General features: G+C 42.8%; 1 protein-coding gene across 1 annotated transcript in view; it reads right to left on the bottom strand.

The window, feature by feature from the left end:
• clpb (caseinolytic mitochondrial matrix peptidase chaperone subunit B) overlaps positions 1-21407 on the bottom strand; it is a 30873-nt gene extending 9466 nt beyond the window's left edge. Inside the window, exons 1-7 of the mRNA XM_031752720.2 lie at positions 20750-21407; positions 20496-20547; positions 16817-16903; positions 10980-11083; positions 9315-9443; positions 5001-5098; positions 2325-2439 (exon numbers count right to left, since the gene is read on the bottom strand). Coding sequence (XP_031608580.1) covers positions 2325-2439; positions 5001-5098; positions 9315-9443; positions 10980-11083; positions 16817-16903; positions 20496-20547; positions 20750-21191 — 1027 coding nt within the window. The 5' untranslated portion in view covers positions 21192-21407. The remainder of the gene's footprint in view (positions 1-2324; positions 2440-5000; positions 5099-9314; positions 9444-10979; positions 11084-16816; positions 16904-20495; positions 20548-20749) is intronic.
• Positions 21408-21944: the final 537 nt, after the last annotated feature.

Raw genomic sequence — 21944 nt, 5'->3', positions numbered from 1 at the left:
AATAAACAGATAAATATGTTTCCAGTTTCTTTTTTGTGTGTTTCACATAATTATATCATAGAGTGGGAAGTTTAAAGTTATCTTTGTCATTTTTTCTTTAGTTATAATATTTTTAAAATGGGAACGATATACAACAAACGTTTCTGGCTGGAACAGTTGGGAACGTTGCAATCACTTCTACGAAGCAAGTCCAACGTACCCGGGATATCCTCCCATTATCAGGCTTCACGTACTCAGGCGAAGCGGTCACACGGCGGTTATCAACTCAATAAGTTAACCCAGCCTATCCCAGTCTCACGACAAACACTTGAAACACCACTATTAGCAGTGTATGACTAACCAGAAACATGGAGTCGTGCTCTAGGAGCAGATTTTTACAAAAAGGGAGATAAAACTAATATGTGAAAAATATAAGAAGACTGAGAGCAGCACAGCTGCTACAGACAGACCAGCAGAATGAGCGTGTAACAGGAAAAGTACTGCACAGTAGTATAGTATATATGTGTGTGTGTTGATCTTTAAGCAAGACTGGACAAGATTTACTATATCAATAAAGTTTAGCCCATTTGAAGCTTGATTTGATAACTGTTGATCACTAATCATAAACATAACCTGTTCCAGTGCAGGTTAGGTTTGCATCATAGGTTACCATGGTGATGTACTACAGTAATACAGAAAACCCTGGGTTAGTCCTAAAATTGCCTTCTGATTAATCATGAAAGTTCTACATTTTTAACCAGTAATTACGCATTAAAATGTTGGATATGGCGTGTATTTGCAGTCACATAGCCTGGTCACTCTTTATCTCAACATCCTTCTCCCATTTATCTTCTTATCTGTAGTGCATCTCTCTTTCCTGAGTCATCTCCTCATCTCTAAATATCTACTTCCCTCCTCCTGCCAAGAGTTTGACTGATTTCTGCTCGGCTCACCTTTACAAACTGTAGATGCACATGAGATCATGTGTGCTCTAGTAGGTTCTGTATCTGTATCCGCCTCTATGAGTGTTTCTTCCCTCCGTGTGTGTGTGATATATATTCACCACAGTATTTCTCACAGATCAATAAGCTGTTCCCATTTCTCTGTGGTGATGTCTTGTACGGCTTTCGCGATAACAACAGTCATTCATCGCCTTGCCAAAGACTACAAGTCCCATGATTATCCTCCCCCTCTGACACTTGTAACAACTACTGTCTTTAGTTTTATAGACAGCTCTGTAGTTTGTCTCATATCTGTAGTTTGTGTTGTTTTTTTGATGAAGTATTAGAGTTACGGAGGTCTGGAGAGGGATGAAAGTTGTTCCCTTGTTGGTTATAAACTCTGCAGTATTTTCTCTCTCCAATGTGTTATAGACTGTAATATCAGTTTGTAGCTTTGGGAATGAGTTAATTATTTTCACAAATCTAAAACAGAAAATGTCCAACATCATAAAAATAACACACAGCCTCTCTCCCTGCTGCAGAACCCTTTCACAAACCCCCCCACAAACTCATCTGCAGATCAATACAGTACATGGCCTCCATGGATGCCTGGTGTAATATCAGCTCTTTACTGTCGGTTGTGTTATTGTGCTCTAACTCATCCTCCCTCCCTTCCTCTAAGCACTAAACACACTCTGTCTTTCTGTCAGAGCTACAAGCTTTCTGGTTCTCAGATACTTCCCTGTATTCTCCCATCTTTGTCCCTGTATCTTTTAGTTTTATATTTTTTTTAATTCTTTCACCCATCCCATCCTCTCGTTTACATCAGTTTGCCCATCCCCAACAGTAGTGTTTGAGGACAAACAGTGGAGATTCAGGAGGTGCATTAATGTTTCAAAGAGCAAGAAGGAAAGGACAGGAGAGTGAAGGAGAGAGATGGAGATCAAAAACAAGAGACCCAGAGATAGAGATGATGGAGAAAGAGAAGAACAGAGACGGAGGGGGGAGAGCACAAAGCTGGAGAGAAACAAGGAGGAGAAGGGGGGGTCTGTAGTATGTCTCCTCTCTCTGTAATCGTGTTAACTGGCGGCTCCAAGCCTGGCCTCTTCAGCTGTCACGCACATATACACACACACACACACACACACACACACACACACGCACACAGCACCTGTGTACGCCTGACAGACAGCTCATTCATCACAATTAACCAATTACAGCCTCCGCAGGTCTGTACGAACCCGCCTACTGCTGGTGGAAAAGGCAGGAGAACAGGAGAAAGATGTAAGAGGAGTCGCCCTCCTCGACGTAAATATGTTGAAGGAAACAAAGAAAAGTGAAACAAAGGCAGTGATGTTTTGTATTTCTGTGTATTTACTCACTCAGGAGTATCTGTGCGTTTACCTGAAGCCACCGTATTGATGGCCCCCTCCTGTCCAATGATGTGCTCCTTCAGCCTCCTCTCCAAGGGGAACCTCCTCCTTTCCTCTGCCTCTCGCCGAGCCTGTAACTCCAGAAACTAGGTGGAGATAAAGAAAAGGAGAAGAGAGTGAATGAATGAAGGGAGTGAAAATGAATAAGCACCTCTTAAACAAACAAAGGCTGTGCTTCTGTCCCTCTCCTTTCTCTCCATCTCTTTATCATTGCCTCTTAGCCAGTGGGACATGTCACTATTCCTGCTCACGTTGTTATCGTTATTAATTTTCTCCTTTGTGCAAACTTGGGGATCTTCATTAAGAAAACATAAATTAAATATCTTAAACTCCTTAAAACCTTTTTGCGTCTTGTCTGAGAAAACCAGACCAGACATTGTTCTTCTTCTATTGCTGTATCGGTGATCCCGTGTGAAATGTAGCCTCGGTTTCCTGTTCTTAGTGGACACTAGCGGCACACAGGCTGGTATTCTGCTGCTATAGCCCATCGAGGGGTTTCAAGGTTCAACGTATGTGCATTCAGAGATGTTGTTCTGCACGCCTCTCTTGTAAAGAATGGTTATTTCAGGTACTCTTGCATTCCCATCAGCTCAAAGCAGTCTGGCCTTTGGTATTTTCTAACAGAGAGCTGATGCTCACTGGATATTTTCTCTTTTTTGGGCGATTCTCTGTAAAGCCCAGAGATGTCTGTGTGGAAAAAATTCGCAGTAGATCATCAATTCCATCAATCCTCTCTGACACCAACAACCACGCCACATTCACAGTCACCTTTCTTCAGCAGGTTGTCTTGACCATGTCTACATGGCTAAAGGCATTGAGCATCTGCGTTATGATTGGCTGATCAAATAATTATGTTAACAAGAAGTTAAATAAGTGTATCTGCTATTACTGTTATCTGGTATCCCTGACTACAATTCAAAACCTCTAAATAAGAATCTCATATAGATACAACTACATCACAGTTTATTCTTCATTTCTAGGTTGAAGGTTTTTCTTTGTGGAATTATTTCTTATATACAGCAGAAACTGTAAGGCGTGTATGGTTTTAAATTCTTTGTGGGATAATTCTGATTTTAGCCTTTATAAGTTTAATTAAACCCAATCATGAAAAGTTATCATCTATGTCTTTATTTAGATCCCAAATATGAAACAGCCAAGTTTCATATTTAGCTACTCAGTAAATAAACAGAGCTGTTTGCTGATTGTCGAAAACGTGATTATGTAATTAATTATGTAAGAAAATCTGCAAAATAAATACAAGGATTAGGAGCCATACTTCTTAAACTGTGAAATGAAACATTTAAAATGTGTTTCTTTCACCTTAAATATCTCACTACTGTAACGCTACCTTCACCTGACACTTTAGAAACGTATTTTCCACTTCGAAGCAGCTATCTGCTTTCCCGTCTCTCTCCTCTTTATCAGACTACCTCCATTTCTCTGACACCCATTTCCTCTCCTCTGCTGATTTAGCTTGATCTCTCCACCTCTTCTCCTTCTTCTGTCTATTCTTTTAGCGTTCCTCACACCCCCTGGTTTCTCCTCCTTTCTCTCAGCCACCCCACGACTCATTTATCCTCCTCTCTTTGTCTCCTTAGACTCCAGGTTTTCACCCTGCAGTGGAGGAAGGCTGTTTATTCTCTCTCTCCATCTTGCTTAGCTCCAGCCTGCTGTCAAGTCGGTAGATAACTACGGATAACTCGAGTTTTATTTAAGAAAAAGACAGACCTCACGTCTACCGCTACACACCTGTGAAATACCAAGAGCTGAGCAGTGACGGGCAGAAGCCATGAAATCTCAGCACGGCCAAACTTTCCAAACAATATTAAATCACATTTGTCATGTCACAATTATGTCTTAAAGAACAAAACAAACAAACAAACAAAAAAACCCTGAAATGACCAATCCTGAAAGCATTTGGCAAAGGAAAACGGGTTTCTGTAATGGCTTTCATAGAGCTAATAAGCACTTTCTGTGCACCCAACCCCTGATTTAGCTTATAACTCTTTGCCAAAGAGTTTGACTTCATTGTTGGAGTCAGAGTAAAAACATCCCAACGATGAGATGCGTCATAGTTCGAGTAAAGCACATTTCATTATCATGTTTCAGGAGATTAACACATTTGACTGTTTGCACTTATGGAAAGGAAAAAAGACCCCAGTTCCTTGTATGTGTACTCATACTTGGACAATAAAGCCGATTCTGATAATTCAGAGGTGTAAATGATGTGAGCTTCCATTTTACATTATGACACATCCAAGACTTTTTCATACATACACCAGAAAACTCGCTTAAACAAATTTTAGCCAGTCTCCCATGTCATGATATGTGCCAATCAATGACGCAGCTTTGTTGTGGAGCCCGTGTTTTTAACCCCAGTTAACCTCCACCAGCTTTCACAGCTTTAATATTCAAAGCACCTGTCAGTCACAAAGCGGACTGACGCAGACCTCCTGAGGAGCGTCGGCCTGTGTGCAAGAAATGTGCTGAGCTGTTCACACCAGGCCAAAGAAAACAACTACATCTGGAAGCATGGCACTGTTTTTTTTAATTACCTAACTGGCGTTAATCCACATCGGGGAACCAAAAAGGAGTCTTTTTTTTTTTTTGCAGTTATGCAGTTTTGCATATCCTTTATGTGTTATACCTTGCCCTCCCACTCCTGCAGCAAAGTGCTCACTTCTCCCTCCTTAGCATAGGCCCGTGCTGTGTGTCCCACACCATTGGTCTGCAGGGGGTTGGCACCTGTATGACAGGAACACACATATTAATAGTTAGCGAATGACATAAACTAAAACCATATAAGCATAGGTTCAAGGGGGAGAAAAAAATTGAGTACTACAACAATATGCACAGACTTCCCTCAGCAGGAGGGTCTAAACGTCAATCGAAAGTCCTGGGCTAGGGGTGAGAGGTCACAAGGATCAGAGGTCACTGCAGTGAAGCAGGGGGGCGATGCAATGCCCCTGTAGGGGGTGTCATATCTGCAACGCGTGCCAATAACCATACAACTGCACACCAACACCCTGGACTATTATACATGATCTATACATACTCACTGCAGGTTGCTGGAGGTTGGAGCCACTGGGACAAACACACCCACACACAGCAGGATCAAGTGGATGATACATTTCACAGAGGAATGAGGAGATAATATCACAGCACGAGTGAAGTGTGCCAGCCTGGGCTGGACAGTGCTGTGCTTGTCAGTGCGGGTGGTTAGCAGTGCCTTCTGCCCTGACCTGTGCTACCACTCACTAACCAGAGTAAACACAACACACAGTCACTTGTTCACACGGAGGCATGTGTAAGAACACTGTGTAAAAAAAACCCCAAACTAACAATATGTAAGTGAATTGTCCTGGATATGAATAATAAGACTATAACACATCATATTTGAAAAGCGCCCCTAGTGTGTGTGTGTGTGTGTGTGTGTGTGTGTGTGTGTGTGTGTGTGTGTGTGTGTGTGTGTGTGTGTGTGTGAGAGAGTGATGCAAAACATGAGCGAAACCGCTCAATTCAGACAAGAGCGTCAAGGGTTACTCGTAGTAAAACATCACCAAGCTCCAACTATATTTACCAGAAATGAAATAAATTTTTTAAAAATTGAGTTTTTACCCTGAATTAATGAAGTGAAAGATGAATTCAGCTTTCAACAGTAATGAACACAATGCTGCGCTCCTTATGGATTTCTTCTGATTTTCTTTCTGCCACTGAGAGTCAGATGGGTTTGTGATGAGTCACAGTGTTTAACAGTCTCAGTCTTCATAAGAAGCTCGGTCTACACTGACTGACACTCATGAGAGAAAACAACATTAGTAACTTTAGTACTCTGTACTGTGATGCTGTACGTCCCGCTATGAACAAGAAATCCCATCTGAACTTTTTCTTCAGAACACAGACAAAAAAAAAAAAAAAAAGCAAACAAACTATGTAATCAGTACAGGTGATTGTTGCTCTATTGCTCTGAGCACTGGCCGCAGAGACTAATAATCACTGTGATGATTATCGATAAACCCCTAAATTTCGTGACCTGCTCAGAAGCCATCGATCCTGACAATACGCCACAACCTCCCCCCCCCAAAAAAAACATGAGGCCGAAAAGCAATAAAGTACCACACACACGCGCCGACACCGGACATAATAAATAGCATCATTTAGGGCTTTAATATCAGGCCAACCCTCTGGGCCATAGCACTTTATAACAGGATCAACACTAACAACAGTCACACAGACAGACACACAACCCCAACTGAACACACACACACACAGGATCCCTTCATTAGGAGTGCTTTAGTTATGCCTATTAGGAGTGCCCTCCTCTTTCCCATTTCCTCCTCCCTCTCTTTCAGTGCAGCTGGTGGGAGAGAGCCCCTGCTGGTCTTTATGCATGCGTGTGTGTGTCTTTGTGTGCGTCTGCGAGCATGTGTGTCTCCTCTGGCCTCTTACCACCTACAGAGCTGTCCATTACTCAGTGCCCCTGGCCACAGGCCCGATGTGGAGCCCGGGGAGAAGCTAGAGAGCCTCTGCAGGTAGGGTGAGGGACTGTGTGGCGAAGTGAAGCCTGAGGGTGGGCCTGGAGACTGTGATGGATGGAGATGTGAGTGGAGGGCCGGCTAAGGCCAAAAGAGCAAACCCACAGCTAGTAGAGTTACACAGATGAACACAAACACAAGGGAAATAACAAGGTTCAGTGTGTACATACATGAAAGGAAGATGACGTACAATCAGCGAACACACACACGCACACGCACACACACACCAAAATCCACATAGATGTCCTGAAGCTGTGACAGTTCATAAGATTTTTTTTTTGTGACGATGTAAATAGGAAAAAAAAAGATGGATAGGATGCTACAAATGGAAAATGGCTTAAAGGAAAGGAGGATATCGGAAGCTTGCATGAGGAGGAAAAAAAATGAAACATGCACAAGAAACTTCTGTAAAAGTCTGTAAATTACACTCACATTTGCGCGGGATGCACGGCAACATGTGATTGAGGGCGCGTGATGCCACAAATGGGATTGGCGGCGATGGTGGCGCCAACCCTGCACAGGCCAAGCCGGGCGAGCGACAACCAAGCCCGTCTTTAATCAGATTGTCCTAAAACAAATGTCTCTGCTTCGTGAAATTTCTTACCTTTTTAATTCAAAAATGCGTCTGCAGAACATTTGATCGAGTTAGTTGAGGTGATTTGTTTAAGCGTACGGAGTGCTTACAGAGGCAGGGGTGAGACGGGAGAGACAGGCTGACAGAGTTTCAGATGCATCATCCATCATAAACATAAACAAGACATTAATACAAGCTCCTGTGCATCTGCGTGTGTGTGTTTCACTGAGTGTAGAGTGATCCTAAAATGGAGTGTTTTTAGATTAAAAGCCTAATCGACCTAAAAGACGACAACAAACAACAACCTCACGAATGCAGGTTTAAAAAAAGAAAAAGAGGGACAAAAAAGGCATCCACAAACTGAAACAAGAATATCAGATGGGTGAAATCATACTTGAATATATGAATACTTTAATTAATCATATGGGGGCCTGAGTGCACTAACATACATGGTCTCACACACACACACACACACACACACACACATATATATATATATAAAGTCCCACACACAAAGACTCACACTTCCTGTGCTTGTGGAGCTACCCCAAGGGCATGTTCTGTGAGGAGGTCACAGTTCAACGAGGCCTAGCTTGTTTAAGAGCTGCTCGCCTGGAAACTGCGGGGGGATACTCTGCCTCCAGGGTCTGCATGTGTGTAATAGTGGCGCTGAGTCAACGGCAGGTGTGAGCGTAATGGGGGGGGGCAAAGGAAGCGGAGAAGTAATCAATTTCAAATGAGTTTTGTAATGCTGTTTATATCAGTCGCAGGGGATGCATTCAACTGATGATACGTGAAAAGCTGATGCTGAAGCTTTTAGCTTTAAAGATGGAACGAGAACTATTCTGTTTAATAATCAAAGAATTAAGCTGTCAGTAAACAAACTTGCATATATTCAGGGTCTTGCATTATGTATTTTGGGAGAAATTGTGATTAAACTATTTAGATTTATTTACACATATTTAATATTGGATTATCATAATTACATTAACAACAAAAATATTAAAGGCAGCCATCACCACAAATGTTTTGGTCAACATTAAGATCACGATTATCAGACATTATTACTCATTAACCTTTGAAAAAATAGTGCATTTGATGTACATTTCATTTAACTTGACTTACAATTCTAAATAAAACTCAATCTCATTTTCACCTGAACTATGGTGTGTCACAGTTCAGGTAAGAATTTGCAAATTTACATTTAAAAGCCTCTTTAGATCATTAAAGTGCCATTTGACCTGACTTATCAAGATCACTGAAAGATTACAAACATATTTATTCTTTTAGATTCCCATTAGCCACCGCAACAGCAGACGCTAACAAAAGGAAATATTATATTAGAATGTGAATACATTAACTACATAAAGAAATAGGACCAAAATATCTGCCTGGAAACATCACCTCCACAGAAGACGAAACAAGCAAACTGTCAAACTGAGATCAAACAACTCAAACTTCTCCCACCAGTGGACACTATAATCTGTCAGCTGTGTTTGCCGAGGCTGACAGAGTGTAGCCTCAGGAAAGGCAGACTGAGTTCACCTAGGCAAGAGCTACTAAAATCCTCCGCCCACTGTACAGTGGGCGCGCAGGATTGAGGAGTGTATATAAAATGAAGGTGGAGACTGCCACACAGCTTGGCAGTTATTTGACTTTAATAATACCAAAGATATTCACTACTAAAAATTGCACCTGTAAGGCAGACTGCAGAGCAACAACGCAAAACACGTGCAGGCTGCTGCATCTGTCATCACCTTTACTTCTCTTACACTGACACTCTGAGGCCCCCCGTGGACTCAAAGGTGGGCAGTGATGGGACGGTTGTAATGATTCGGGAGTGGTAACATACCAGCCTCAAGCAGCATGCGGACAGCGCGTGGGTCATCGGCCAGCGTGGCGTAGTGAAGCGCTGTGCAGCCACGGAAACCAGCCCTGCTGCTGAGCCTGCTGCTGAACTCGTCCTCTCTGGACACCAAGACTGCAGAGAGCGGACACGAGGAGACAGAGAGGAGGAAGAACAATTAGAACCACAAGCTGCTTTTTCTGTGCAGAACGTGCACAGGTTGGCTCCCAAAATACAATAAAATAAAAACAAAACCAAAACGTCTGCTGGGAAAATCACTCATTTGCTGCTAAATTTTAATTTTAAATACTTCTCTACACCAATATTAAAGTTTGAAAAAAAAGAAAAGACAGTCTTAGTGAATTTAGAGTTAAGAGGAATTTAAGGAAATGCACTAATTCCTCAAAGCTGCAAATAGGATAGTTATTACATGAAGCTGAACACCGTATACTCCCTGGACCTGAAAAAGATATTACAATGAATAACAAACTACTTTGGCTTTAAACGTTACAGCATCGAAATCCGGGGGAGCTTCCTATAATCTAACCACACACAATGGAAGACTCCAGAAAGTGCGACGAAGACAACATTGCTTTTATAAAATTATCTTTCTTGTTTCCAGCTTTGGAAGAGTTGTTCATTTGAGCAGATTTAAGCTTAACTGTCCGACACGATAGCAATAATGCGAGTTGTGTTTTAGGGTCTCTCTTGCTTTGCTCCTTACTAATAATGGAGATACTCTATCATTCTCTCCTTACTTCTTTTTCATAACAGCACTCATCTCGTGCCACTCCTTCATCATCCATTTTTATTTTTTCTTCCCGCCTCCTTCCTCTCCTCCTCGGTGTCCATCAATTCCTTTCATCGCTTGCACCCTCTTTCTCCCTCCCCGCTCTCTCTATCCCAGTAACTTTGTCTCATCCATTTCCTGACTTCCTCTCCCTCCCTCATCATCCTACCCATTTCCTTCAATCCCTCCCTCTCTCCATCACTCCCTCAAACATCCACATCTTCTTCCTTCTCCATCTCTAGACGTCTTTTTTTCAGAGCATCCCTCTTTTCCTTCTCCCTTGCTTCATCAGTCTTTCCCTCCCTCTATCCATCCCACTCTTTTTCTCTAGCTCTCTGCAGTGTGTGTGTGTGTGCGTATGTGTGCGTGTGTGTGTGTGTGTGTGTGTGTGTGTGTGAGAGACAAGGCGGGATAATCATAGCTAACCCAATAAAGCGTCGCACAGGCCCCCCTAGCCCATCCATCAGTGTGCGTCTGGGAAACGCTTCCCCACGCTACGCCGGCCCCACGCGGACCCAAACCTGACAGCCATATAAATGTCTGCAATATACATATCCCATATAAATATGTCTGCAGAAACCCAACACAGACTGGAGGGGTGGAGGGGTGGGGGGGTAAAGAGTGTGTGTGTGCATGTGCACCATTGTTCCTGTTTGTGTGTGTGACTGTACAGCTCAGAAGAAAAGCAAATAAAAAAAATACAAAAGAAAAAAAACACCACTTGTCAGAGGACAAATAAAACAAATAATACGCAAAGAATCAAACATGTACATAAATGCAAATTTTTATGCAAATTATACTCATAATACTTGGTTTACACGCTTTGGGTTCATATGTGTAATATAACAACTCTGCTCTCCGTTTCCCACCCCCCTCCTCACCTTCCAGTGAGTGGATCCCTTTCTCCCGTGATGTGTCGTAAACATTGTTGAAGTGATCACCGGCATTTGGGTCGGCACCAGCTTCGAGTAAGACTTTCACCACGCTGAAAAGCAACAAAAGAGAGAGAGACGTTTAAAAACACGTCCGCACACCCAGAACCTTGTATTAAATAAACGCAGACATGCACACAGATGAGCTTTAACACCATAATATTTCAGTGTTCATGCGGTGGATGCCAGTTTTTCTTGGCTTGTTGTTGTCCGTATAATTATTTCCACATTAGGAGGATGACAGATTTTAAAATAGGTTTTCCTTTCTTTGGAAAGTCTCTCTCTCAAAGAGTAATAATGCGCCTTTGGGTTCAGATGTCTGATCAACACTTTCATAGATTTTATGGATTGTCTTTTTTTTCATAGGAATATCTGGGACAATCTGGCAGCAAAGCAAGTAGTGCCTAAATCAAGATAAAGACTAGGGGGGGTCAGTGATGTGTATAAAATTCAGCTGTCAGAATGTGTTTGTTTTTTTTATTATTGTCACATGTTTTAACTTTATATTTGGTACCAATAAAGGTTGAAGATGGAGCTGTCAGGAAGGAGGGAAAGAGGAGGTGTGTGGATGTAGTGAGGAGGACATGTAGAGGATGGTAGGTGCTACACAAGAGAGCAAGGGACAGGGTGAGATGGAGGCAGACGATATCCTGTGATGACTCCTAAAGTGTGGAGGAGAAGAAGGAGAATGAGGAGGAGGAGGCAGAGGAGGAGGACAAGGAGTTGGGGGAGGAAATGGAGAAGAAGAAGGCTCCGGGAGTACAGGATGAGGAGCGGAAGCCGAAAGGAAGAGAAGAAGAAGAAGGTGGGGGAGAAAAAAGGGGGAGGAAAAGCAGGCGGCAGTAGAGCAGGAGAAGGCCAACGAACAAGGAGCCAGAGGAGAAGAAGAAGGTGAAGGACAAAAAGGAGAAAAAGAAGGCAAAAATAAGGAGGAGGAAAAGAAAAGTAGTTACACATGAACAGAGCTCTGCTTCTGTGGCATCACCAAATATAACCTTGACCTTTACACAAAGTTTCCTCACGGTTCATAAACAAATCGCGCGCAAATATCCAGTTCCTCGACTGCCTGTGACACTTTCGCCTGATTCACACCCGTCTATTCTGTCTCGTTATGGTGGATACACCCCACTAGTCACTTCCTTCTATCTCGCCTTCATTACACATTTGTCGGCCTTGTAACATGTACATATGTGCACACTGAAGAGGGCAGGGGTCGGGCCCCATTTCCGGCACTGCTGGGGGAGTGTGACGGAGTGGGTGTTCGTGTGTAGGCCTTCATTGGAGCGTACTGCCTTATAGAACAAACAGGAGTACCTCGGCAACACCACTCACTGTGACCCGTCAGATGTTTCAGGTCTCCCTGTCTGCAGGACACACTATCACATAAACGCACACTTAGTCCACTGAAGGCAAGCAGTAGCTTTCACATTGAGACACAGATGAGCACAAATGTACAGACAAAAACTAGCCAGCTAGTCGGTGAACAGCGAGACACAGAGAGAGAGGCGGTGGCCGAAACATGAACCCTGCTGGTACGCTGCTGATGCTTCTGCCATTAAACCTGTGACCACGTAATGTGGCCTGGGAGGGAGAGATGGATCGCTTGCAGCTAAATGGTTGTGGCAGTGGCCTGAAAGGGCTTAAATAGAGTAAAATGACCATTCATAGGAGGATGAGGTGGAGCTGACTATGTAACAGGCTGAAGCCCTGCTAGCAGAACCTGTGCTCTTAAAATGAGAATGGACGAGTGAAACTAACTCTTATATAAGATCAGCTGAAATTAAATCTCTTATTCATTGTGGCTTTATAAACAAAAGTACAGGTTTAAAAAAAAAAAGATAATTTTGCTGAAATTTAGAAGCAGATATTGATTAAAATATAAAAAGCTGCATCTCTGACAGACTGAAGTACAGAACGAGTCACTATATTTATCTGACCAGCAGGCTTACTTAACCCACTATTAGATTTAAGTAAGAAGAGCACATCATTTGAGAAGCAGAGGCATGCAAATATTCAGCATGGAATATAAACATTTACAAACCTTTTAGTTAAAAACAGAAAGGTTAAAAGTCTATTTTCCATCATTAGTTTTTATGCATTGCTGTGGGAGAGCGAGGCTGAGAACATTCTGGCCAGGTCTTTGTGTCTGACCTTGCTGACGGGGGTATAAAGGACAATCGGAAGGGTTGGTGGTGGTGGGGGGGGGGCATCCCCTTTTGTTACTGTATCACTGTGGAGCGGGTGGAGGGGTGGGGTATGACCCACGGAGGGTTTCCCCTTCACCCTTGCGAGCACTTCTACAAACACGTCGGTGCTTCCTGTGAGACGCGTACAGAAATGCACAAACTCAAACTGAGGTTGGTCACACGAAGCTGGGCAGGACTGACTGAAGGGATGGGATGGTCTGAAAAGAGTTAATGGCATAAGAAAGGTAAACACGGAGAGATAAAAAAGGAGGAAAACTCCAAAGAAGAGGAGGAGAAAGGAGGAGGAGGACTGGATGAAAGGAGGGAGAGTAGCTAAAAAGATGAAAGAAAGGGAGATTTAATTACACAGGCCGGTACTAAAACTAATGAGCTTTTGAAAACAGTTTATAGTTTTACTAATCAACTGAAGATCAAGTGACTAACTTTATTTGGGAGGAGAGTTGCAGCACTAATTTGAGGCCTAACTGAAGGCATCCAGAGGTGGTTAATTAAGATTAATTAGATTAAACTCCCTTTTCAACAGAAATGGACAAAAAGTTACAGTTTACAGACTTTCTGATACAGTCCAATATGTACAGAAACAAAAATAATACCCACAATTATTACACAATTATTTTAATTGTGTAATAATTGCGGATAAAACAAGCAAAATGTTTTATGCCCCCAAATCTTTCTGTATGACTGAGCCATCTGGTTATATCCTGATTTTTTATTGCTCGTGTTCTTCTCAAACAAATATAAAGGATCATCCAGGTTATCGTTTTATTGTCCACTTGAACAGAGATTCTTGAGCTAATGACTACCTTTTTGCTCCTTAAGCAAACAGGGTGTCAGCATCTTGCTCGGACACTTGAAAATCCATTTATGGCATCATCTCCATGCTACACCATTTTTCTTCCCCATTACTCTCTATGCAACACTCCAGAGCTGACAAATTTATAACTGTAGCCTTGCTTCACCAGCAGGTGATCGGTGTCTCCGCAGAGGGATGGTGTTAGTTTCCAATCCGGCCCTGGAGGGAAGACAGGAAGCAGACACTTCCACCTCCATTGTGCGATAAAAGACACCTGAGCCAAACTGACCATCCATGTCTGCGACCACCTGGCCCAGACATTGGACCTCACTTAACCCCACCTCACCTGGTGTCCACCTCGGGTCAGAAAGATGCTAGAAAGCGAGGTTCACTGTACCTCTAATTTTTTCTTTCCTTTTTTAAATGTGCCCGATTCTTTACGATATGATTATTTAGTCAGGAAATAGTGGACTCTAGAGGCTGGTATCAAAGCATTTACCAAGACTTATTATTCACTTTAAAAACAACTTAAGTGTTATGTTTTCCACTTCAGGTCTAAACACTTAATCATTTCATACTAGAAAACGAGATGGCAATCTTCTTATTTACAGCTATTTTATTATCAAAACTCAAGAGGAGAACGTATGTACACATACTGAAAATAATAACATGAAAATGTTATAGAGTATAGTATGGAGGAATATCCTGAAAACATGCCATTGATTATATTTTAATACTATATTATGATTTTATTTGCGAATATGGTCGTAATATAATGACAGCATAAGGAGAACTTAATAATAAACCCCGTATATGTTATCTAAACCCGACTACCTACCATTACGATCATGATGGCCAAATGATTATATTTCATTGGGCGCTGCTGAGTCCAGCTAATCTTGGTCTCAAATCTATAATCCCACTTAAATGCCTTCTCTCCCCTGCCAAGTTATTCTCTCCCGTTCCTTCGCCCCTGTTCTTCCCTTCGATTCCGTCGCCCTCCCTCCCATCGAGTCACTCGGCCGACAGGTCGTAACGGTCAACAGGCGTTATACTTGGCTGAGCGCTCATTGTGCACGTGAATGCAGTGAGGGAGGGATGGAGGGAGAGAAAGAGCGATGGAGATGGGCATTGTGTGTTAAAGAGTGCAAACAGAGAGCCAGGCCCTGCGCCTCCCTGATTTAGCCCTACATCAAAGCTAAGCAAACACACGCCCCCTCCACCCACCACCACAAATGTCTCACCCTTAATTCTTACACACCCACACCCCCCCTCTGCTCCACCCCTGATTCCCCTCACGCAGCCGCGCCTTGACCTGCCTGGTGGACACTACATCTAGAAACAGCTCCCACTGAAATGTCCTCTTGAAACACAATTATCACTTTTGGCCCAGGAAAATATAAACACAACTGTTTGAGAGAGACGGGCAGAATAATTCAACAGCGAGAGCCACGGTGACACTCTCGCTACAGGCTACACCGCGTTCATGAGTGATGTTCCCTGTGTTTTCACTTAACGGCTGCAAATAAAGTTGTGTGTGGCTGAGTAATAGGCAGTTGGCCTGTAAGATATTTGGTATGAACTCCCTCGGTCTCCTCGCGCGTGTGTGCATGTGTGTGCGCACGTGTTTCTGCGAGTGGACGGTTGTGTGTTTGTGACTGATGTGTGTGAACTGATGTTCTGTCTTCCCTGCAGCAGTGACTGCTCACTGGGGGGCTGGAAGACGGGATTAAACACAGAGGAGTGTCACTGTCTGGCTGAGTTATAGCACTCATAACACACACACACACACACACACACACACACAGAGGAGTGACACATCCGCAGACAGTGTGTTAAGAGACACACACATACATACTGGCACATTTGTAGCCCCCCCAAAAAAAACCACATGACACACACGCACAGACAGACGCATGTCATTAAAAATAAAAAGGTCCATGGATATGATCACTCGACATACACAATGTTAAAGTCGCAGCTGAAGGATCATGTGACCGTGTTCATCTCTGATCAGCTCCGAGTGATTCATCAAATTCTAATTTCAATTACCATTTTGGCTTCAAACGATTATAAAAAGAAGACAATCAGGATAAAACAATTATAGTGCCCTCGTTTTACTGCCAAATTACTTTTCTGTCGCTCTCGTGATCAATAAATTTCTTCAAGATTTATAAGCGAACATGCTAATATAATGCAAAAGGAAATCAATATAAAACTGAAAGTTGTAACCAATTACACGCGCGCAATTAAGTGTTGCGATCACAGATTTAGTCTTTAAGTTTCAATTTGTTGCGACGCAAGTTCAAACTTGGAGAAAAAAAAAAGGAAAAAAAAAAAGCAAGAATAGGACTGAAAGTAAGCTCATCTGAAACCATTTTAATATTCAGATTTCACATAAAGGGCCTTAAGAGCGAGAAGCATTAACAAAAAAGTGACCACACAGACCGGGTAAAGAGAGAGCGGAAAAAAAAAAATAAAGGCCTGTAAATTGGATTTGGCCCGGCCTCAAGCTCGGCCCCTCTCTGTATTCTGTGTGTTCTGGGGGCCAGGAGGCTAATTTAATTTGTTGGACAGAGAAATGGGGGAACGGGTAAAGACCGTCTGTCAGTCTGAAAGCTGCACTTTGCACTTCTGATGACGTACTGTAACAACCAAAGCAGGGACGAGGATGACATATGCTCGCACTAATGCGGCAGCTGCGTGATACCAAACCTGCTGCTGCATATGTAACGCCTCAGAAGTTTCAAAACACGACTTGTTCGGCGAAGCAGGCGCACACAGACCTGTGCTGTCGATTCATAGCAGCCACCATGAGAGCGGTCCAGCCAAGACGGTGGCGATGATTCGGATCCACCCCCTCTTTTAACAGCCTGATGGGAACAAGAAGCAGAAAGTGGTTTTATTTTTACTTCAGTGTCACCGTTAACAGCCTGTAGCGGAGGCTCCATGTAGTACTGCAATCAATATTGCAGCATTTTCTTTCTTTCTTTCTTTTTTTAAAGCACATACCATGCTGAAGGAGCAGAAGTAAGATTAAGTCATGCACACCTAGGGGAAATTATGCAGATCAAAATGAAATCTACAAAACAGGAAATATGGGAGGCAAGCTGCTGCAAGCATAGTCTCTTTTTTTTGGGCACACCAGAATAAATCCAGCACATATCCTGCTTTTATCTAAAGCCTTCTGCACCACTTAATATATCTGCACGTTAAAGCCAGGTGTGTGTTGAGTTTTCTGCCCGAGGCTATAACATCAGGCACAGTCCTTATAAACGTATGTAAGGGATCCGGCTGTCGTCTCTGGTACTGAGCAGACAGACAGTGTCCCTGTTTACAGTCAACACAGCGGCCTCAGTCTGGTCTGCACTCAGCACTGATGCTCTCAGTCTCCGTTTTCACTGCCTGCTCTGCATGCACAATCAGGGTAAGCCGTAAGAGCTGCATCTGAACTTTTCTTTCCCCATTTTAAATTCGGACAAACCGAGCAGCTCCTTCGACTTTGAAAAAATACAAAAATAACTTTTGATATGAGAATAATGACATGGCAAGAGTGGATGGAAAAAGCAGTGTGGTTTATTTGATATAAGTGATAAGCTACATGGGACTGGGTCTGTTCTTGAAAGTGTTTACTTTCAAGTATAATTTAAGGTTTGTTTGTTTGTTTGTTTTTTTACCAATTTAACAGGCAAATCTGAAGTCATACACTGAAATATTGCTGCCACATTCCTTGAATGCACACCTCACTGGAGTTTTGCCACCTAAAGTTAATTTCTTTCAGCTTCTGAGATTTGCTGCTGTTTTAGTTCTGTTACTGGAAGAAGGGTTGTGTGTCTGCTTCATACCAACCATCAGAGTCTGGTTCCCCCATAGAGTCCAGGGTGTGGCATGGTATTTGTCGTCACTGGTGTGTTAATGAACGACATTTTCCAAAGCACTTTGTATCGCTGGCTTTAAAAATCTAGTTTAAAAGTGCAAACTATTGTAGCCATGTTTAACCACAATAGTCAAACTACAGCTGCACTGCATGCCACACTGCGCGCTCTCTCTCTCTCTCTCCCTCTATAATGTCCTACCCGACAAATGGCTGAACATGCCCTGACATCATTTATATTAAAACAAAAGCACCAAATATAAATATCAGTTTTCGATCATCACAATGTTTTTTGTTGTTCTTGGTTTTTTTTTTTAAAAATAACACTTCATGGTTGCCATATGGTGCCAACTAAGAATGCATGAATATATATCGGCTGAACATAACAACAAGCATTAAGCATTATTTTAAACACTGCTATCATGCCAAACGCTACCAAGTTCTTGACCATCCATTCTGTGAAAATGGACGCTCTTTATTTCTCTGCTGCCTCTCAGCTGACACACCCTGACACTACCACTTCTACAGTCGACCAAAGCACTTAACACATCTGTGACCTGCTAACTGGCCGTCTCGCTGCACTCTCACCTTTGCCATCTGCCACATGTGCACAGGTAACCCGAGCATGCAGATGGGGGCATGCATCGATACACAAAGGTATGCATGTGCTCAAGTACATGGACCTGGATACCAATACTCAACAACAGCCGAAGCACATGAATTACTATGATTAACATAGGCACAATACAACGACACATCTATCTGAACAGCAACAGTATCTAAAAGGTTAAAGACTAAGAATTTGATCTGAAGACGAACAGTTTCTCATAATAATGTTCAGGTTTATCATACTCCTTTCTGTACCCCTTTAATGTAACACCATCGATGAGATGGATGAGAACGAGCCATTATAGAAGTCTAGCTCTAATACATGCACCTTATTTATGGCGCATGTATTTATTTATGTAGCATACCCATTTCTGCCACCTAACCCTCAGTGTGCAGGACACTGCCAGGACTAAGTTTAGTATCAAGTTCAGAGCAAGTGTTTATATTATTCTGATGTTTTGTTTAAAGTAACACAAATCTCAGAGAAACAGGTTTTTAAAGAGCCTAAAAATCCCAGTGAAAAAAAACAAAACAAGCAAGACACACTGGCAGCAGGGAGTCTTAAGTGTCCGAGGGCATTTTTATTACAGTAACTTGCCTCCCCGGTTTCCTTCACTGGCATTTTATGACGTGCCACTGAAGATGCGACGGAGGGAAATATTATAATATAAGTGAGGAAGGAGAAGATTAAGCTTCCAAATGAGTAATTCTTGGGTTTATGAAGCATCAAGCCGTGTGCCACATTGGCGGTGCGTGGCAACACTGAATGAGACTTTCACATCGGATGCATCTGCAGTTCTTTCTTCATGTTTTCTTTCCATGATGGCAAATTGATTTCCGGGTCACAGCAGGAAAGAAGAAGATACGAGGAAGCATAAGTTAGTGCCAAACATCCACACTGCAAACATCCCCTCAAGAGGAAGACTTTCACACAGAGAGGTGGAGCTCTTCTTCCACCTGCTGGTTACTGATGGGACAACAACTACAGGTGTGCTTTCATAACAGGAGTTAACCGTGGATGTTCTGGAAACTGCCCTGTGCACATGATCTGTGACTTACACATGGGTGTAATAATCAAACCAGAGCTCATTTCACGTCATAAGTGATACTTTTTTTATAATTCTTTTGTAGGGAACCACTAATCCATGACAAAAGTATAGTAATTATAGTAAATAATTAATATTTAGTAAATATTTAGTCCCGGCTGTTTTTTTTTTTTTTTAAAGCAATATAGATAAGGTGAAGGCATGGCCTAAGACAAGTAGTTTAACACTTTCAAAAAATAAAAAGATAACACAATTTGACAGCCATGAAATAGTGTCTTTGCACCAAAAAGATGATACTTAAAGAGCTACTGTTCACTGAAGCCTCGTCAGAAATTATTTCAGTGAAAGTGCAGCTGTCAAGAATCCATTCATAAGGAAGGGAAAGATGGAGAAAAGGCTCAGCTATGCAAAATTACACAAGAACTGGACTGAAAAAAAAAAAAATCAGCGTCAACATGTGTGAGTGAGTGATGAATCTAAATATGACATTTTTGGTTCAAATCTTCATCAGTATGTACAGCAGTGAGTGTATACAGCCATCTGTAAAACTTGGTGTAGTAGGCTCTGACATGAGGCTGCATTGGCCTCCCCTGAGCCCGGACCTCAACATTATTGAAGCATCGTGGGATCATGCTGACAGAGAACACAACAAAAAGGCAAAAACATCCAAAGAAGAGCTTTAAGAGTCCTTCAAGAAGCCGGGAGGACTAATCCTGTAGACTACTTAAAGACATTACAAGAAAGCTGCCTAAGAGAGTTCAGGGTGTGTTGAAGAATAAAGGTGGTCGTAACTCCACCTCCATTCTAGCAGGTGTGTGAAATATCTAGAGACAGCATATATTAGCGTACATTTAAAACACAATGCCTACGTTGAACTCAAGACAAAAGAAGACAAGCAAATATGTTTTTTTTAAAGTGTTCATGTTTGGGTATTACCTGGCTACATCCTGAGCGTTATTGGTCCTTGCTGCTTCCAAAAGAGCATCATCTGGTTATTGAAAAAGCAGAGAGAAAACATTAACTACACTAAAGATTTTACTAAATAAAACAAACTGGGTTTAAAACTAACTCTACAGACCAGTTTATATCATATAACATCGTTCAATCAGTATTTACTATATTATAAAAACAATTAATGAACGGCCGGTCTCTAATCAGTGTCAGCTGATTATAATTAATTATAAGCTTACCTTTGTTATCGGGGTCTTTCTTCAGACAGAAGGCCACGGCCGCAGCGGAGAGGACACCGGCAGAGGCTACTCCTGCCCGCATGGGTCCTCCACCTGTTCCCCTGTCCCCGCCGCTTTCCTCCCAGTACTGGTTGTTGTTACGACCTCTGCTGGCCAGAGCCGCCCAGGAACTGCGGCGATTCTCCAGGTTGGACAGCCATCTAGGGGCGAGGTGGTGGTACTGCATCGATGGTTTCAAGCTGTTTCCAGCAGTCTCCTCAGCCAAAATCCCCCTCCTGGAGACCCTGGAAGTGGACACGATGGGGTTGCGCTTGGCCTCCGCCGGAGTCTCGCGGATGCCCTGGCACGCTCCACCGCTGGCGCTGGTCTGAAGCACGCGACTGCACGGTGACAGGCTGCGCGACCTTCGCGCAAATAGCCTGGTGGGAACCGATGATAGCATAGCAATAGACTCACCGAAAACCAAGCTGGTCTGGCTTATGGCGTCACTCTGGGAGTGACTCCGGAGGACAACAAACTAGGGGCAGCTCCTTCACTCAAGTGTAACAGTGGTTAGAGCTCAGGTCAGGGGAACAAGTTCGTTACATCGGGACGTAAATAACCGCTTCTGTTCGTCTTAGCGTGGATGTCACTAGAAGCCGCGGCGCATTCTGGGAAATGTCGTTTACTCGAACGTCTTTGATTATGACGTAGAATGCATCGGTTGCTGCACGTTTGCTTTAAAACATGGGTGCTGTAACAATCAGGGAGACTTTTAAAAGGTAAATGGCCTGTATTTGTATAGCGCTTTACTTAGTCCCTAAGGACCCCAAAGCGCTTTATACTACATTCAGTCATCCACCCATTCACACAGACATTCACACACTGGTGATGGCAAGCTACATTGTAGCCACAGCTGCCCTGGGGCGCAGTGACAGAGGCGAGGCTTTAAAGGGGTTTCCATGGCAGAAAATTAACACGATACTATAAAAATTAGCATCGGAGCTGTCTCGGCTTTATTTTTTTTATAAACTTGGCCGAAAAAGCGATCCGTCCTGATTAACACCTAGAGCAGCGGTCCCCAACCTTTTTTGCGCCACGGACCGGGCCTTTAAGGTTACATGGATGAATACAACGAAATAAAATGCTACGATCAAGACAAAAACTGTGGTATTTTGTAAAAATAATAATGAACGCGAATTCACTGTGTAATTGT

Source organism: Oreochromis aureus, linkage group 14 (assembly GCF_013358895.1).
Source record: "Oreochromis aureus strain Israel breed Guangdong linkage group 14, ZZ_aureus, whole genome shotgun sequence".
NCBI lineage: Eukaryota > Metazoa > Chordata > Actinopteri > Cichliformes > Cichlidae > Oreochromis > Oreochromis aureus.
This window is presented reverse-complemented; position numbering and strand designations above follow the sequence as displayed.